At 38.8% G+C, this 18,038-nt stretch overlaps 1 protein-coding gene and 1 long non-coding RNA gene across 10 annotated transcripts in view; both read left to right on the top strand.

Moving 5' to 3' along the window:
- LOC122985148 (protein NLRC3-like) overlaps positions 1-18,038 on the top strand; it is an 84,943-nt gene that overhangs the window by 16,047 nt on the left and 50,858 nt on the right. For 3 of the 9 annotated variants that reach the window (XM_044355587.1, XM_044355596.1, XM_044355591.1), the window contains exons 1-2: positions 15,607-15,889; positions 16,024-17,812. In XM_044355587.1, the coding sequence (XP_044211522.1) occupies positions 15,622-15,889; positions 16,024-17,812 (2,057 nt within the window). In that variant the 5' untranslated portion in view covers positions 15,607-15,621. Of the gene's footprint in view, positions 1-1,354; positions 1,361-2,761; positions 2,939-3,977; positions 4,285-15,606; positions 15,890-16,023; positions 17,813-18,038 lie in introns of those variants that run through there. The other 6 variants (XM_044355588.1, XM_044355593.1, XM_044355584.1 and 3 more) reach the window with 4 other exon arrangements.
- Positions 4,330-5,413, top strand: LOC122985207. Its single transcript, XR_006404054.1, has 2 exons — positions 4,330-5,054; positions 5,113-5,413. It is a non-coding gene; the product is annotated as an uncharacterized LOC122985207 (long non-coding RNA).

The following is an 18,038-nucleotide window of genomic DNA, read 5'->3' as shown; positions in this document are numbered from 1 at the left end:
AAGCCTTTTTGTTTGTTTTCATGCAAGTTATAGATATAAGTGTATGCATAGCAAATGCTTTATTGGTGCACAGTGATAAATAAACACATCTTAAGCGCAAGTCTGAAGATGTTTGATTTAGCACATGGAGCTGCCGCATAACGTCAATTACATGTCTTGGTAGCAGCCCCTCACTGTGGCTTAGGTTTTTTTTGTTTTGTCGAAATCAAGTCACTACAGTGATGATAGAGAGAAAGAAAGAGAAATCCATGTGAACACCTCACACATACTTTAGACCAGGCGTACACATGTTTTTCCTAAGAGATCTGGGGCTGATGTGATGAGGTGGAGATGAAATATAAACTGAGAGACGGAATCTTTTCGTAAAACATTGTTTGTTTAGGTTGATAACCAGCTGCACTGATTGTGTGTGTCTTTGGGTTCTTTTGGTTTGTTTACACAGGTATTTGTAAAATGTCAATCAAAGGCACATTTATTAAGTTAACATTGATTAATTATTTTTGTGTTTAATTTTGTCATTCCTTTAATTTCCATAGGAGCCAACATTTTATTTTTCTCTTATTATTCTTTTTATTTTATCCTTAGTTGTGGCACACCTTGTAAAGTCGGTTTAGATATGAGCTACAAACTACAACATTGATTCCATTTCTGAGACATTACTGCTGACGATGGTTTACAGTCCATGTGATGAATTAATGATATGGATGGTATAAAGAGCTGCACAGCCGTGTGTAATGGTGGCGCGTAATGACAGCTATTCTGGTTGTTGGAGAAACTCGCCGGTGCAACACAATTTAGTGAAACTGCACTTCTTCTTTCTCGTTTGTTTCATTGACAGCTGTACAGACTGATGAGGCAGGTGACCAATTGATATGAAAATGGCTGGTTCAGGGTGTGTCTTCATCCCTTTATGGTTAATTGTGGGAGTGGAAATGAGGCTCGTGCACGTGTGCACAGAACCACAGAACCACGCGTACACACGGCTTTATAAATCTCATGAAAAGAATGCGTCTGCATGTTTGTGGCTTCATGCGTTCACACAGTTTTAGTCATGAATCTACAGAGTTTTATGCATCTGGCCCCTGGTGTGTTGCATTTTGAATCAGAAATCCTGCCTGACAAAGTATTCTTAGATCATATCAGTTACCCAGTAAGGCTGTTTGTTCCCAAACCCATTCAGTGCAGACGTTGTTGGAAATGTGGACACAGCTGGCTTGTGTGTAGACATGATTTGGGGATATGTGGTTAATGTGGAGATGAGACGTGCAGCAGCAGAAACTGTGAAAAAGAACCCAGTGTAATCAGTGTGGGGGGAGACATGAGGCAAGCAGACTGTCCAAAGAGAAAGAAAGAGATGGAAGTCATGAGGATCAGGTCCAAGAGAAGGCTGAGCCATGAGGAAGCAGCTTGGAATGAAAAGATTCAAGAAGTGAAGGAGAACTAATCAGGTAGGAAGCATGATGAATATTGTTTTTGTGAGGACAAGATGAAGTTCTGAGTACTTCTGTCCATGGTGATTAACTGTGCCGCTGAGGCAGAAATTAAATCTGAGAGGATAGAGATTATTACTGGAGAGGAAGTGCAGAGGCTGCTGAGAGGCTTTCAGACTCTCTCAGAGCCTCGATTGAGAAGTTATATTAGAGAATGAGATGAGGCTGGGAATATATATATTAGTTTTATTTTATTTATAATCATTTAGATTAAATAGGAGAACTGAGTCTTATTTTCAATCCAGTAGAAGGCAGTAATGTAACTGACAGTCCATGTGTTGCATTATGGGATAGCATTTATGTTTTTTAAATGTGCATAATGATGAAGCCCTTGCAAGTGATGCAGGTCTTTTATTATTCTTGCTCAACTGTTTTGCACATGTAGGCCTAAAAAATATAGCTGTGTCATGTTTGAGTCTTTTTGCATTTTTACTTGTGTTTGGCTGCACAACATGAGTTTGTATAGATGGAGTCACTGGTGGAGCTGCAGAGTTTAAGAGGTGAAGTCACTACGTCTTTATTGAAGTAGCAGCATGTTGTCATTAATATTAATGAGAGCTCTTTTTCACTGTTTGTATTTGACAGTTTTTAACCTGCATCCTGTTGGGTTCAGCTGTTTGGAGTTTCCATTTTATAAACTTCTACATTCTATCAATCAATCAGTCAATCAAACTTTATTGATATAGCACCTTTCAAACAAATAAAATGCAATTCAAAGTGCTCCACAAGTGACTGACAAAACGTAGGATGTTAAAAATGGATTTAGAGACTAATGAACACCAAAGCAATTAAAAAAGCAAAAAAGGCTCAATAAATAAGACAACAATAAAAAATGGGTAGTTAAGATAATAAAATATAAATAATAAAAGATAATACAAGCAATAAAAACAACAAAAAAGTTGTCAAATACTACACATATAAATAGATTATTAAAATAGTAAAATGTTAATAAAACATTAAATAAAATATAATAATTCATAATGATCAACAGTAAAATGTTGATAAACAAAATAGAATAAATCCTGATGATAAATAAAATAAGTATAAATAATAAAACCATAAAATGATAAAACACTACATAAAAGCCAGACTAAACCAATGGTTTTTAGTTTATGTTTAAAAATATGTATATTTTCAGCTGCTCTCAGATCCTCTGAAGGCTGTTCCAGCAGCTTCTAAACCTTCTTCACATCTGAACAGATTATGAAACATTGAATGATTTAAAAAAGGAACTTTGTTTTCTAAAGTGACGTCATTTATTCTTTATTCAGATTGAGGAACTGCAGTTTGTCAAAGATGAGCTGTGATTCTCTGGCCTCAGCTCTGAAGTCCAACCCCTCATCCCATCTCAGAGAGCTGAATCTGAGAGGAAACTACCTGCGGAGCAAAGACGTGAAGCTGCTGTCTGATCTTCAGAAGAGTCCAGACTGTAGACTGGAGACTCTGAGGTCAGTAGAGAGTTGGAGTCAGTCCGTGCTGGTTTCAGCAGTATTGTATTAAACACAGTTAGTATCAAAGCAAAGATCCAGTATTTCCTGGTGAACCTTCAACCTTCTCAGTGGCTGCTTTCCTCAGTGAAGCTGTGAGAGGAGAATGGTGACAGGCTTCAGGATTGGACAGAAAGACAGAGAGAGAGAGAACAGTCAGCCAATCAGATCAGCCAGAAGCTTGTTGTGATCATGTGTTTGAGTTGATGTGAAGACGACTGTTGTTGTGTTGATGTCTGCAGGAAATAAAGCTGGATTACAGCTGACAGCCTTACAAGATGTATAGAGACAGTGGTCCTCATCATCAAACTGTCCTACCATCAAATCTGATCTGAAAGTGTTTGTTCTCTCATTTCAACACTAAAGAATTGATCAGTTCATCTTTGTCAGAGCTCTAAGATTAGTCTGACTGCAGCCTGCAAATCACTGGCTCTGATTTCACACAAGCATCATTACGTTTAGTAACCATGTGGTCTTTATACAGACCAGAACCTCTGCTGAAGTCCAGGAATCACAGCAGCTGTTTAGCTGAGAGCTCTGACTGATTGTCATGTGATGATTTAACAGCAGGAAAGATCTTCAAATCCCACAGAGACTCTGTAGCTTTCAACTTTTCTAACAGTTCACATGTATCAACAGTAAATCCATCAGTAAACTGATGAGTGAATGTCTCTGTTTCTGCAGTAATGATGTGTTCATGACTCTCAGCACTTTATTTCCTCTGTGTACTTGAATGAAATCTGCAGAGTAAACAGACTTGATAGCAAAAGTCTGTGCAGGTGTGTGAGCTTGGAGCTCAGTGTGTTCACTCCAACACGTTAACATGAGAGCTGAAAGGAAGCAGGCTACGCTGCACAGCTGTTCCACTTCTGGTCTGAACAGGACTGAAGTCCCTGCTGCTCTTTATACTGGATGTGCTGCATCACTGACTGACAGCTGATGAAGTGAGTCTCACTAAACACTGATTTATGACCTCTGTTGTTTCTTCTTTTCTCATCAGATTGTGATGATCTCTGTCAGAGTGTGACTGAACATCCAGGAGTGTGTGTTGAGAGAGGATCAGCTGGATCCTGATGATCCATCTGAACCGGAGTCTGGATCTCGATTTTGTCATCTTCACTTAAGTCTCTTAACTGACTACAAACTGAACAGTTATCTCTGGATTTTGTTGAATCATCACTTTACAGATGTGTTATACATGAGCTGTTTGATGCAGAAAAGATTAAAAACAGGTGTTATAAGTCAGACTCTGACCCTGGGCCCATATTTATCAAGCGTCTCAGAATCACACTGAGAGTTAACAAGGACTAAAACTAATTAATGAAGCAGAATTCACTGAGAATTTACTGTGACTGTCAGCAGGAGAAGGATTACTCCTGGGAGAGAGTGAGACGTCGCTGTTTTACCATAGTCAGAGCAGCAAAGTAGAAATAATGATGACGTGTTGTAGTTTTCTCACAGTCTCAGCTGGAAATATGAAACAGTGGTAATTTGGTATATTATGTGTATAGGCAGGTAACCAGGCAGGTAACTTACCAAGGTTATGGAACAAAACTATGATGCCAAAATTCATTATAAGATGATATTTACAAAGTGTAAAGAAAGTCTGAGAAATAAATGTAGCCTATATGTTAATGAAGATAACAGGTAATTAGACTCAGCTGTGTGAAATGATCTTGGTTCAGCCACATGGTTTCACAGCCTGTAATAGTGCTGCATCTTGCACATATTGCACAGACACATGTTGCAAACCCTCTCCATGAAGAACATCTTCTCTTCCACTGTCCAATTCCTCTTTCAACTACACCCCAAGTTAACTTGTGTTCTCTACATGAAGGTAAATACAGCGTAACAATAGAAACATATATTGTTCAGGTGCATCCTCCTCTCTCAAATATCAGGCTGTAGCTCTGCTGTTATTTGAAGGAGCCTCAATAAAAAATAAGCCTATAAAATATTTGAGCTGTTGTAATGAAGTTGAGATATCCTTCATTATGCAGCTGACATGATTATGTGTAAATCAAAGTTTTAGTGGGCTGTAACTGAGGACCCTCGTCATGCTCATTATCTTTACGACGTGCATTAAGCCAGATCAAAGTTTGATTCATGACTTCCATCATTGTCGCCTCTGACAGAATCGTCACTGTTGCACAGCTGCATTTTCCCCGTTACCATAAAGTGTAACATTGTGAGGACATTCTGTATTTATTTAAATGATGTTCTGTAGAAACATCATGTGTTCTCCTCTGCATCACACACAGAGTCAGTCTCACTAATGATTCTGTTTTAATCCAAACAATCTTTTAATAAGCTCAGTGTCATCAAGCGTTCCCAAAACATCTCTCCTCTCAGGGAATATCTCTGCCTGAACTCCATCTCCTGCAGCTCCTAAATATTGGCAGAGATAGGAATCATTTACCAAGTTTGGAAAGTTGATAAAAGGCTTTTTCTCCCAAAAGTAGAAGCAGAGATGCGTCACTCTGATCATTTTTGGCCAGTTAGGAGTGATTTCCTGCTCTGAGACGCTTGATAAATACGGGTCCAGATGTGACAGATGTGACAGATTGGATGTCCACAAATTTCATTCAGTTAAATTGTGAAAGAATTTATCATTGGTCCAGAAAACCTGCATGCAGGTCAAATCATTGTAGGAGAACCAGTTGATCTTTGTTTTTTCTGCAATCTCCAAAATAGCCCGAAGAAGGCCAGGGCTCAATCAACAATAACTTCTAACCTCTAAAGACATGGATGTATATTCAACTTCGTCTGGAAATGCCCTCAGGTAAACTGAGAACCCTTTGTTCACATTTAAATGTCAGTTTTGACTCCTCACAGAACCATCTCCTCACCCCAAACTCTCCCCAAACTGTGTGGGACAATCCCAAATGGAAATTATGACACTAATGATGCTACATGCTTTACCAACCCAAGTTTCAGAGGATACCAGATTAAAGGACCCTTTCCTTGGACAAATGCAGAGAGACTGTTTATCATAGTGAAACCTCATCCATTTGTTTGATGAGTTTGGACAACTCTACCTACATTTTATGTTCTCTTTTCACCTTCTAATCTCATACACACACACACACACACACACACACACACACACACACACACACACACACACATTCCAAAGCACATCCTCCCCTGTTGCTTTCACCCTAGTGTGACCTCAGATAAAGATAGTCCAGACCTGTCGTAAATTCAGTTAAGACTTTCTGTGTTCCTTAAAACCAGAAGTTTGATTCAGTGTTTCTTAAGTATATAATCATCTTATAATCTATATATTATTGGTCACAAAGTAATTCCTGTTTAACTAGTCCAACTCGATCTTTCTGTGATAAAGTATAGCTGAGATAGAAATATCTAGCTTTAATTGTTCCATAGTAATGGAACCACAGTGCCATCTAGTGGACAACTTTCAATGAGGTTGAATGTTAAAGACAGACCTCTCCCAGTGCATGATGCATAATGTTTTATTATTGTAATATCTATTAAATTGCCATTAAACTCTATATAACTCAGTAGGAATGTGATATGTATGAAAGATACTTTGATAAACAAAGAAGTAACACTAGTAGTTATAAAGTATGTTAGCTAGTATGAAAAGTAATTTGTTAAATAACTATAGTATGTTTTAATTAAGCTGCACTGATGATTGTTAACTTTGTGTGTTAATGGATGTATAGCCAACAAACTACATTCTGTTTTAACCTCATCAAAGGATTAAATTCAGGTATTGTGATGGTGATTACATTATAGATGTGTGTCTCTGAACATTTGAGTAACGTATCGTACATTTGCAATTTAGGGTTAAATCTGGATGATCATGGTGAGATAGTTGAATGGTTGAAATGTAATCAACTCAGGGAAGATCACGTGTTTTCTTTTGCGCGGGAGAACATCTATCTCCACCCACACAGGCCCATCTTATAAAAACAGTGTGCTGGCTACGCTCGCTCTCTCTGACACCCCGATACTCTGCTACGTAGACGTACGTTGCGTCCTGAAGACTTCCGCCATTTTGATTTTCTCCACACTTTTTCTTTCGTATCATGTGATCTTCTAAGTTAACTGTTTTCCCCTTTAAGCTACGTGCAGTATTGTTACTTCAGTAAAACAAATTTTATGTTGAAATTCTTTCACGCGTTTCATTTTGAAGTATAGTTTCGTTCAGCCGGCGAGATTATTATTGGAGTTATTTAGTAAGAAAGTCATTCAGTCAGAGACTTCAATTAAAACGATCCGCTCTCTATGGATCAATACCTCTTCAAGGTTTCAAGACCTTTATCCGTCTTTGTAACGGTGAACCCTGTGGTGATCTGGAGAATCACCTGAAGAAGCTGTAACGACATCACTTCTCCTTAAAGGCTCCCGCAACGCTCATGAGAGGAAACTCACCACGCAAAGTAGGCTGAACAACGCTACTCCTGCTCTCCATCTCCTTCATGATTAAGAGTTGGTGTCGTTTAAATTGAACTCTCTGGTTGATTCCTTAGAGAAGTTAAGAGAAGAATTAGTTCTCCGTTAATTACGCTATTATTAACATTTCACCATCATTCATCCATAACTTCATATATGCCATTTAGAACATTTATTCTGGTTGATTATTCATTTATCTGTTTGCATTGAAATCTCATTTATGTACTGTTCATTATTTAGTTCAATAAATATATCTTTATCAGCATGTCGTTGTCTGTGGCTTCAATTTAAGCAGAGAATTAGATCACTGCATTGTAACACACTACATCAAACGTGAGACTGATAAGTTGTTTCTGTGTTTCTTCCCGGCACAGTTGAATTAGACAAATAATGGGAAGTGGTGCCCCTTTTCAAACAAGGATTTTGTATTAATAAAGGTGATGTTCCTACATCATATCTTGGTTCTGTGGTGAAAAACTTTGTATTTTTGATTCCAGTCTAAGTTTTGATGATCATATCAGCAGCTCGTCCAGTCCTGTTTTCACCATTAAAACATATTCAAATAATATCTATAAAACCAGCATAGAACACTGCTGCTGTCAGACTTTGAACTAAAAGCAGGAAAAGAGATCATATTACTCCATTTCTATCATCACTTCACTGGTTACCTGTTTGTTTTAGGATTGATTGTAAAGATTTGATTGATTACTTTTAAAGGCTCTTCATGGCTCCAGATGACATTTCAGATTTGCTCTGTGTGTAAATATTAAAGGTATCTAGCTTTTATATGCAAACATATGATGTCACAATGAATAGTTTATATCTCATAACAATATTTAACAAGTCATTTGCATCAGGCTGTAAGTAAACACTGGAGCTCTATTAAGAGAAAGGATGTAACCAGCCCTGTTGCAAGACATTTCAATGAAAAGCAACATCACATCTCATCTCTATTTTTCACAGGCATAGAAGTGATGAAGTCCAGTCCAAGAGGTGGCAATGTCAGTTTTCTTAGTCATTCTCATTTTGGATTTTCAATTTCCAAAGTTTATCTTTCAATTAATGAGTTTTTGTAGTGTTTTCTTAATACCTCTTAGTTATGTGGTTTTGTAGTGTTTTTTTATGATGTATTATTTCTTATTATTTTTTATCATTTTATATTGTTGTATAATGTATCTTTCTGCTCTATCTATACACAGCACTTCACAAAGCTTTTTATCTTTACTATTATTATTATTATTATTATTATTATTATTGTTGTTGTTGTTGTTGTTGTTGTTATTATCATTATTATTATTGTTGTTGTTGTCCTAATAAGTGTTTTTAATGTATGCCATATCTAATAGGCACATTTTTGGATTAACACAGTTCTGCTGAGAGACACTTTAGTTTTTCTCTGAGATGCAAAAACGATTATCGAGACTCAAATCAAATCTAGTCTTGTAATATTTATGTAAAATGTCATTTGTAATAATTTACCATGTTTCTTTTTTTATTGACTCGCAAAAGTACAAAGACAAAGACAGAAAATAGAGAATTCTGACAGTTAATGAAGAAACAACTGAGTCCTACCATCTCTAACGCTCCCAAAACAATGTGAAAATCTGAAGCAAGCCTTTACCCTCAAACAATATCAGTCATAAACCTTATTAATGTCCTTCAATTCTCACTGTACTTACATCTTACAGCACAGGCAGCATGCAGTGTTCATACTGTAGAGCAGCACTGACAGAAGAAGAAGACAACAACTATTCAATTCATTCAAATAAAGAGAAAAAAGTCAAATCAAATGAAAAGGTTGGATTGATTTGTATTGTGACATTAAGGACTTTTCCACTGGTGCTCATGTTTCATGGATTCTGTCTCATTATTTTACAGTCTAAAAGCTTCCTTTTCTAACTTCATCATTTCTGTAGCTTCAGTCATCCATTCTTTCTGAGTTGGCATATTTCAAACAATAGTTATTGATGATGACCTTCTTAGTGAGCGTACATAGAGAAAGATCTTTTTACCACATTTCTTTAGTGACAAACTACAACATCCTGCTTTCTGTCACAGATGTAATAATCAAACAAACTTCTTCTTCTGCTGCAACAAAAAGACGCATCAAAAGTAGATTTTCTTTCAAAAAGTCACTAAAATAAAAACTGATCAATCTCACATAGACAAAACCTTTTTTACTTCTTCTTTTTTAATATATTTTATCATCCAGTTTTATATACAATACCAGCCAAAACCTTGGACACATCTTCCCATTCACTTCAATGAGAAAGTCTGTCCTGTATATTTTTATTATATTTTATTTTAGCTATTTATTTTGACTTTTTTAAATATTAAATTACTTTCAACTTTTCAAACACAGTTTTGAAACGTAGAGTTATTTCACTTGATTTCTGATTTTTATATTTTGCTTGTTTTGATTTTTCTTGTTTTGTTTTGTTGTTTTTTTGAGCAACTTGATTTTAAATAGTTGTTTTGTAAGAAGGAAAAAAGCTGATGGGACCCAAATAAAAAAGAGAGAATAAATGCTTCTTAGCCCCTCCCACAGGAAACAAACTATCAACATGTTGTTGTTTTTGTTTTGTTTTATTTTGTTTTTGTTTGAATACACTGTTTCCCAAAGTCCAAGATGACGTCATCAAATGTCTTGTTTTGTCCACAACTCAAAGATATTCAGTTTACTGTCATAGAGACTAAAGAAAGCAGAAAATATTCACATTTAAGAAGCTGCAATCAGAGAATTTGGAACAGAAATATGTCTTTGAATGTTTGTGATGTTCTATATGTCCAAAAGTATGTGGACAGCTGAAAATTGCTGTAAGGTCCTTCCCCAAACTGTCAGCACAAGGTTTATTGTGTAAAATATCACTGTATGCTGTAGCTTTAAGATTTTCCTTCATTGAGACTAAGTGGCTTCAACCAAACCAGGAAACAAAAGGACACTAAAGTACGAGGCTCCCAACCAGGGAGTCAGGACCCCCACAAAGAGTCACAAGATCAATCCATAGAAAATCATCAAAAACATATTTCTGCTGCACAAACACAAAAGGTTGACTTTTCTCCATGCTGGCAGACGTGGCTTAGAGGATGAACCCTAATAACTTTAGTGATCCTCTGACTGTCCACCATGCATCATCAGCTCAACATTTCATTTGTCAATACTTTGCTTTATGAGCAAATACCTTCAGAAGGAATGAGGTTCCCATCAGCCTCAGAACATGTTAACATGCTGCACTAAGATGGTGAAGACGCTAAACATTATACCTGCTGTATATCAGCATGTTAGCATTGTCATTACACGTATGTTTGTTAGCATGCTGACATCATTTTATGTCTCCAGGACTCAGAAAACAATATAATCTGATCTGAACTGCTCACAACCAACAGACAGATGCAGCCTGTGATGCAGAGTCACAAGTAGACAGTTTTAGGGGAAAGGAACCACTCAGCTGTCCCTTTACTTTTGGCCATATACTTTATAATCAAAGCACAAAGGGCCACTTACTAGCATGGAAGCTTTCAAGCAGATCTCATGGCCTTCATTCAGTGAATAGAGCTGTGATATTTGACCTTTAGTTTAGTTTAGTTTCATCTTTGTGCTTAGATCAGATTTTCTCCATCAAATATTGTTTCTGAAGCTCATGAATGAACATCCACAGTCAGTTGATCATTTTTGATTTCATCTCAGATTATTTCACTTGTTAAGTACTAAACCCAGTTTGGACTTTGATGTTTTCTGGTGAAAGCTTCATATTATTGATGTGAAGTTTAGTGAACTGTGGTTGTGTTGAAGGAAGCTGCTCTGTTAAGTCCAGTGTTGATATTCAAGCATCTGATCACAGAAACACGTTGATGGAAGACTTAGAATCTTAGTAGTGTTTAGTTTTGGACTCTTATTCCTTGACAGTGGACATCTCTGAGCATGTTGTAGCCTGATGTTAAGTGTCTCTGTAGCTGCTGCTCATTTTGATAGAAAATACAATCTACATGGTGCAGCATTAAACCAATGATACACGAATGTTTAGATTCATCTGTCAAGGTATTTAATAATAATATTCAGAGTGAAGTTGTATTTTTTTCACTGAGCGTCAGTCTGTCCAACCTTTACTCTGCAGATCTGTTCACATCAGCATGAAAACATATTTTTATTATTAATATTAGGATATTTTTGCCCTTATTGTAGCTGTAATGAACACTATCATTCAAAACATAAATGAGATAGATATGAAATGATATGATCCATCTGGAGTGTTGTAGAAAATCATTTGAACTGTGAGATGAAGCGGACAGAAAGTGGAGTTTCAGCACTGGACTGTCAGACTGTAGATGCTGTTTTTCTGTTTTCTGTTTGTCCAGCAGCAGTTCTGTTTCCTCTCTGCTGACATGGAGCTGGACTCAAACTGACTCAGGAGGGAACCAGTAGCATCTCATGGTGCTCAAAACACAGCGAGCAGTCCTAATCTGAGCAAATACTACCCGGGATTAATGATGTAGAAGTCTGTCTGTGTGTGAGACAATTCCAGCTCAGCCTGGAGGTCTTCATGGGTCCAATAAAACAGACCTGCCTGTGTTCATACATGAAGTTTAAACAAACAAACCTGTGAAGACCTGAAGCTCAGCCGTCTGTTTCATGTTGATTTTCCTCCTTATTTTGTATCAGTGTACAATCAAGAGTCAGCTAATTACTAGCAGTGGAAGAAATACTCAGATCCTTTACTGCAGTAAAAGTCATGTGTTGTATTTGAAAAGCTTGTTATATTATCCATTGTGTCAAATCTTCAGCTGAAAAGTAACTAAAGCTGTCAAATAAATGTAGTGGAGTAGAAAGTTCAATATTTCCCTCTGAAATGTAGTGGAGTGGAAGTATAAAAGTCCATCATGTCATTCAGTAAAGAGTTATTGAAAATGATTCATGGCTGCAACTAAGAATTATTTTTAGTATTGATTAATCCCAAATGTCTGTTCTCAGCATCCAAAGTGATTCTTCAAACTCAGTTTTTACTGAAGAAAATGAATCCCAGTTTAAAGGCTTTACTGCTGACAGGGAATATTTTGATTTTCAACACTTTAATGTGACACTGAAAACTAGTTTGATCTGGTTAATCAGTCGACCTCCAGCTGTTCATCTGAGCTGGAACTGATCTGCTGTAGCTGTTTCATTATCAGCTATTAAAAACATTTTCACATCTTCTGTGATTATTGATGATGATTATTGATGATTGTTCTCAACATCACACACACACACACACACACTCACACAGAGCTGCAGTCAGGACAAACCTGTTTCTCTGAGAAGAAAAAATAAACTTGTATCATCAGAACTTTCTCACACACAGTAGAGTCTCTGCCAAACACTAGTGAGTACAGCTGATAATATTTACTGTAGTTATGGGACAAATGAAGCTTTCTGAAGCAGTGAATCAATATGAAGCAGTTGTGTTGAAAATGCTTCAGTTTCAAAGCATTTGATGGTCAAAATGGCGAAATCTGCTGGACAATTTTGACATTGCTTTTATATGTAAGAATTCAGGGCGAGACGTCATGAAACAGACAAAATATAAGTAAACTCACCGCTGTCATCTGTCATATTTTATTCAATAAAGCTTATTTACCAAAAACTGTCTCAGTGTCTGATGTACAAATATATGGAGATAATTAGTCATCTGTTAATAATGTTTATAGAAAGCTCTTACTACTTTTATTAACTCCGAGTTCCCGCCTCCTCTCACATCAACTCCGTGGGATCTGCGGACGAGCAGAGATACCAGAGCGGGTAGAGAGTTCCCCACTGCGGGCCGAACACTCCTGTCTTCAGTTACAGTCCTCCCCGTCTGCCTCTCTGGGAGGATACTCGCGGTTTTCTGGGCGACAGCTGACCAACTGCTGACCCAGACCCGAGTGAAGCTGCGTTGGCGGACACTGGCTGCTGCATGTAGTCCAACGGTAACTCCGGGGTCGCTGGCTGGTGGCTGTCTGTCGTGTCGAACCGCTCCAGACTCTGTCTCTGGGTTCTTTCTCCGAACCGGGCCGTCTGCTCGTGTGTTCCGCGTCCTCCGGTTCCTCAGCTTGTCGCTCATTCTGCAATTAGTGGGATGACTGGAGATGTGTCTCTCCCAGTATCATTACTGCCCAGTTCATCATGCAAAATAATCAATACTTAAAACACACATAAACACATTCAAAACACACCAAATGATCAAGAATAAAAAAGTTACACAGCAAAACAAGTAAAAGCGTCAACCAACAACATGCAAAGTGAAATAACATCATACAAATAAAAACATGCAAAAGTCATTTACTGACCCTGTTACATTAGACTCAGAGTTTGTTCAACCTGCTTTCTGGAATAAACCCCCAGAAAACTGTTTTTAGTACAATGAGGGAGTCACACACACACACACACACACACACACACACACACACACACACACACACACACACACGGCAGTATAAAGGAAGAAGGGAGGAACTGTCAAAGTTGAAAGTATTCAGTCAGACTCCATTTTAAAGTCAACAGAGCAGAGGGAGGAAAACAGTCTGAGGCAGGGTGAGTGTTAATATCAGGGCTGCTAATAATGATTACTGTCATTATTGATCAATCTGCTGATTATTTTCCTGATGAATTGTTTAGTTGATTAAACTGTGTCAGAAAAATATGAAATCACAGTGTTGATGTCTTCAAACGTTGTTTTCTTTGTTCTTTTCCTGGTTTCTGCGTCCTCACAGTGATGTAACGAAGATGAAGGATTTGGAGGAAGAGGAGGACGGAGCAGAGTCTCTGATATCCAGCTGTCTGTCTATGAAGAGTGACAGGTCTAAACGTCGTCCTCCAGTCTTCAGTAATGAACCTGGACCCTCAGACACAAAGTAAGAGACTGTTTCTACTGTAAACTGACCTGAAGATGATTCAGTGAGATGGTTTCATTAAGGTTGTAGTGTAGATATGAAGGAAACACAGTGGAAAGAAATAATGAACTAGCTTCCATTCAGCTGTAATCTAGAACAGATCTTCATGTACATGTTAACCAGAGACAGAGACAGGGCTGCTATTGCTATCTGATTTTCCAGTCTAACAATCTAAAGTAGTAGCAGGTAACCCAGGGTGATATTTACTAAGGATTTAGTAACAAGTCACATTGTGTCTCCTTATTTACTAAAGGACTGCACCGGGGTTTTGTGCAGGTAAAATGTGTCTTAACGTGTTCCTGTTCAAAGACACAAAATATGGGAGGAAGTAATGGAAATGTATACAAACAGCCTGCTGCAGCTGATTTATCACTGCAGACTGACCACTGCAGCAGAGGAAACTGAGTCTGACATTTAACGTTTGGGAAAAGTTAAATGTGTAAAACTGTTGTATCACACTGACACAGAGGGAGAGAGATTATAGCAGAAACAGTGAGAGAGAGAAACACAGATGAAAAGATGCATTATGAAGATATTTAGCAGAGCTCTCTGTTCAGCACCACAACACAAGACAAAAGAGCAGCAGTCTGTTATTTTTCACAAGTGGACTTTTCTGTTTTGCTCAGTTGCCTCCTGCTTATTTTTCCTGACTTTTAATGTCTCATAGTAGCTTAAAGGAGCCCTGTGGAGTTTTCTTGTTAACAAACAAAAGTCATGTTTACATTGACTTACTGACCAAAACACATTATTGTGTGAATCCTTCATGCATCCGTATCCAGGGGCCCATTGTCTCATAATCTGCCTATAGTTCAGGGTGAATGGTGCATTATTTTCATAAAATGAAAGGGTACCAACAGTTTCAGCTGTGCCTGTATATTTGAAATGTAATGATGCTGCAGCCTGATACACAGTCAGATTCCACTTTATCATCATTAAGGAGCCCTGTGGAGTTTTCTTGTTAACAGACAAAAGTCATGTTTACATTGACTTACTGACCAAAACACATTATTGTGTGAATCCTTGTGGTCTAACAAATGTGTTAAACCCTAACCCTAACCCTCATGAAACATTTGCAAAGCTAATTTTTGAACCTTTATAAACTCTCTGCCTTTGCTGGTTCATTGTTGTGTCTGTCTAATTACTTCTGAACCCTTGTAATTATAGTATATATTATTTTATTTGAATTGAATGTGCTGAAGCTCAGAGCCTGAAGATCAAAAAACTGTGTAACTGTCCAAATACTGACAGTCTGGACTGTTCATGGAGGGAAAGAGCTGCATCAACTTGTGAGCTGTCGGTTGGCCACCACTAATGTCATGTGTCATAAAGAATTCGTTCATGTCCACAGAGAGAGGAAGAGGAGGGGTGTTTCTGTGGAGGAGCAACTGTCCTGCTGTTCTTTGTGTCAGGACGTCCTGAAGGATCCAGTCTCTACCAGCTGTGGACACTGGTTCTGCAGACAGTGCATCACCTCATACTGGGACCAGTCTGCTCCATCAGGAAACTCCTCCTGTCCCCAGTGTGGAGAAAGATCCAGAACAAGACCTGGACTGCAGACAGACAGTCAGACCAGCACTGTACAAAGTAAGACTGAAGATCTGTCTGCTGATGTCATCATCTCTGAAAACAGGATAGGAATCTACCTCCTCTATCCCACTGAAAATTAACACAGTCAGACATATTTCTTTTTAATTATACATTTTATTCTTCTCTTTCAGCAGAAAGTGGTCTGCAGGAGGTTTTAGATGAACATAAGAACAGTCTGAGGAGGAGATGTGAATGCGTGACTGAAGGAACTGATGAAGCAGGAAGTGAAACCCTCCTCAACAGGATCTACACTGAGCTCTACATCACAGAGGGACAGAGTGAAGACGTTAATACCCAACATGAGGTGAGGCAGCTTGAAGCAGCTTCCAAGATGGAGACCCTCCATGACACTCCAATCAGGTGTCACGACATCTTTAAAGTCTTACCTGACCAACAGAAAGAAATCAGAGTCGTTCTGACCAACGGCGTCGCTGGCGTTGGAAAAACCTTCTCAGTGCAGAAGTTCACTCTGGACTGGGCAGAGGGCTCGGAAAACCAAGATGTCAGTCTGGTGATTCTGCTTTCGTTCAGAGAGCTGAACTTGATCAAAGATGAGCAGTACAGTCTGCTCATGCTGATCCATGATTTTCATCCAACATTACAGAAGGTCACAGCAGAGAAGCTCGCTGTCTGGAAAGTTTTGTTCATCTTTGATGGCCTGGATGAAAGCAGACTTTCACTGGATTTCAACAACATGAAGGTCGTGTCTGATGTCACACAGAAGTCATCAGTCAACGTGCTGTTGACAAACCTCTTCAAGGGGAAGCTGCTTCCCTCAGCTCTGGTCTGGATAACTTCCCGACCTGCAGCAGCCAATCAGATCCCTCCCACATGTGTTGACAGGGTAACAGAAGTCCGAGGCTTCACTGACGCCCAGAAGGAGGAGTACTTCAGGAGGAGATTCAGTGATGAAGAGCTGTCCAGCAGAATCATCTCACACATCAAGACATCCAGGAGCCTCCACATCATGTGTCTCATCCCAGTCTTCTGCTGGATCACTGCTGCAGTTCTGGAGCACATGTTGACTACAGACCAGAGAGGAGAGCTGCCCAAGACTCTGACTGACATGTACTCACACTTCCTGCTGGTTCAGACAAAGAGGAAGAAGCACAAGTATGATGAAGGACATGAGACGAGTCCACAGGAACTGACGGAGGCTGACAGGGAACTTCTTCTGAAGCTGGGGAGGCTGGCGTTTGAACATCTGGAGAAAGGAAACATCCTGTTCTACCAAGAAGACCTGAAGAAGTGTGGTCTTGATGTCACAGAGGCCTCAGTGTTATCAGGAGTTTGTACAGAGATCTTCAAAAGAGATAGTGTGATCTTCCAGAAAACAGTCTACTGCTTTGTTCATCTGAGCGTTCAGGAGTTTCTGGCTGCAGTCTACATGTACCACTGTTACACCAGCAGGAACACAAAGGCACTGAAGGACTTCCTGGGAAAATACCACAGTTACTCATCTCTGGATGACTTCCTGAAGAGAGCCATGGAGAAATCTCTCAGAAGTAAAAATGGTCACCTGGATCTGTTTGTGCGCTTCCTTCATGGCCTCTCTCTGAAGTCCAACCAGAGTCTCTTAGGAGGCCTGCTGGGTCAGACAGAGAACAGTCCAGAAATCATCCAGAAAGCCATCAACAACCTGAAGAAGAAGAAGACCAATATCTCTCCTGACAGAAGCATCAACATCTTCCACTGTCTGATGGAGATGAACGACCACTCAGTACATCAGGATATCCAAGAGTTCCTGAAGTCAGAGAACAGATCAGAGAAGAAACTCTCTGTGATCCACTGCTCAGCTCTGGCCTACATGCTGCAGATGTCAGAGGAGGTTCTGGATGAGTTGGACCTGAAGAAGTACAACACATCAAGGGAGGGAAAACTGAGACTGATCCCAGCTGTGAGGAACTGCAGAAAGGCTCGGTAAGTCCAGATGTGATTATCAACATTATAAAGCTGCCATCAGTATTACAGTAAAGATTCACACATGCACACTCATGACGCCACGGTGAAGAAATTTCCCCACTGATTAACAAACTTGTGACAACACCGGTGTTACCGGTTACACCGGACATTTTACAAAATAAGATAATCGTCATTGATGCTCATACGTAGAGCGCTTACTTTGATCTTTAATATTAGATGTTTA

Source organism: Thunnus albacares, chromosome 7 (genome assembly GCF_914725855.1).
Source record: "Thunnus albacares chromosome 7, fThuAlb1.1, whole genome shotgun sequence".
In the NCBI taxonomy this organism is placed as follows: Eukaryota; Metazoa; Chordata; class Actinopteri; order Scombriformes; family Scombridae; genus Thunnus; species Thunnus albacares.
Note: the sequence above shows the minus strand (reverse complement) of the source record. Positions and strands in the feature narration are given on the sequence as shown.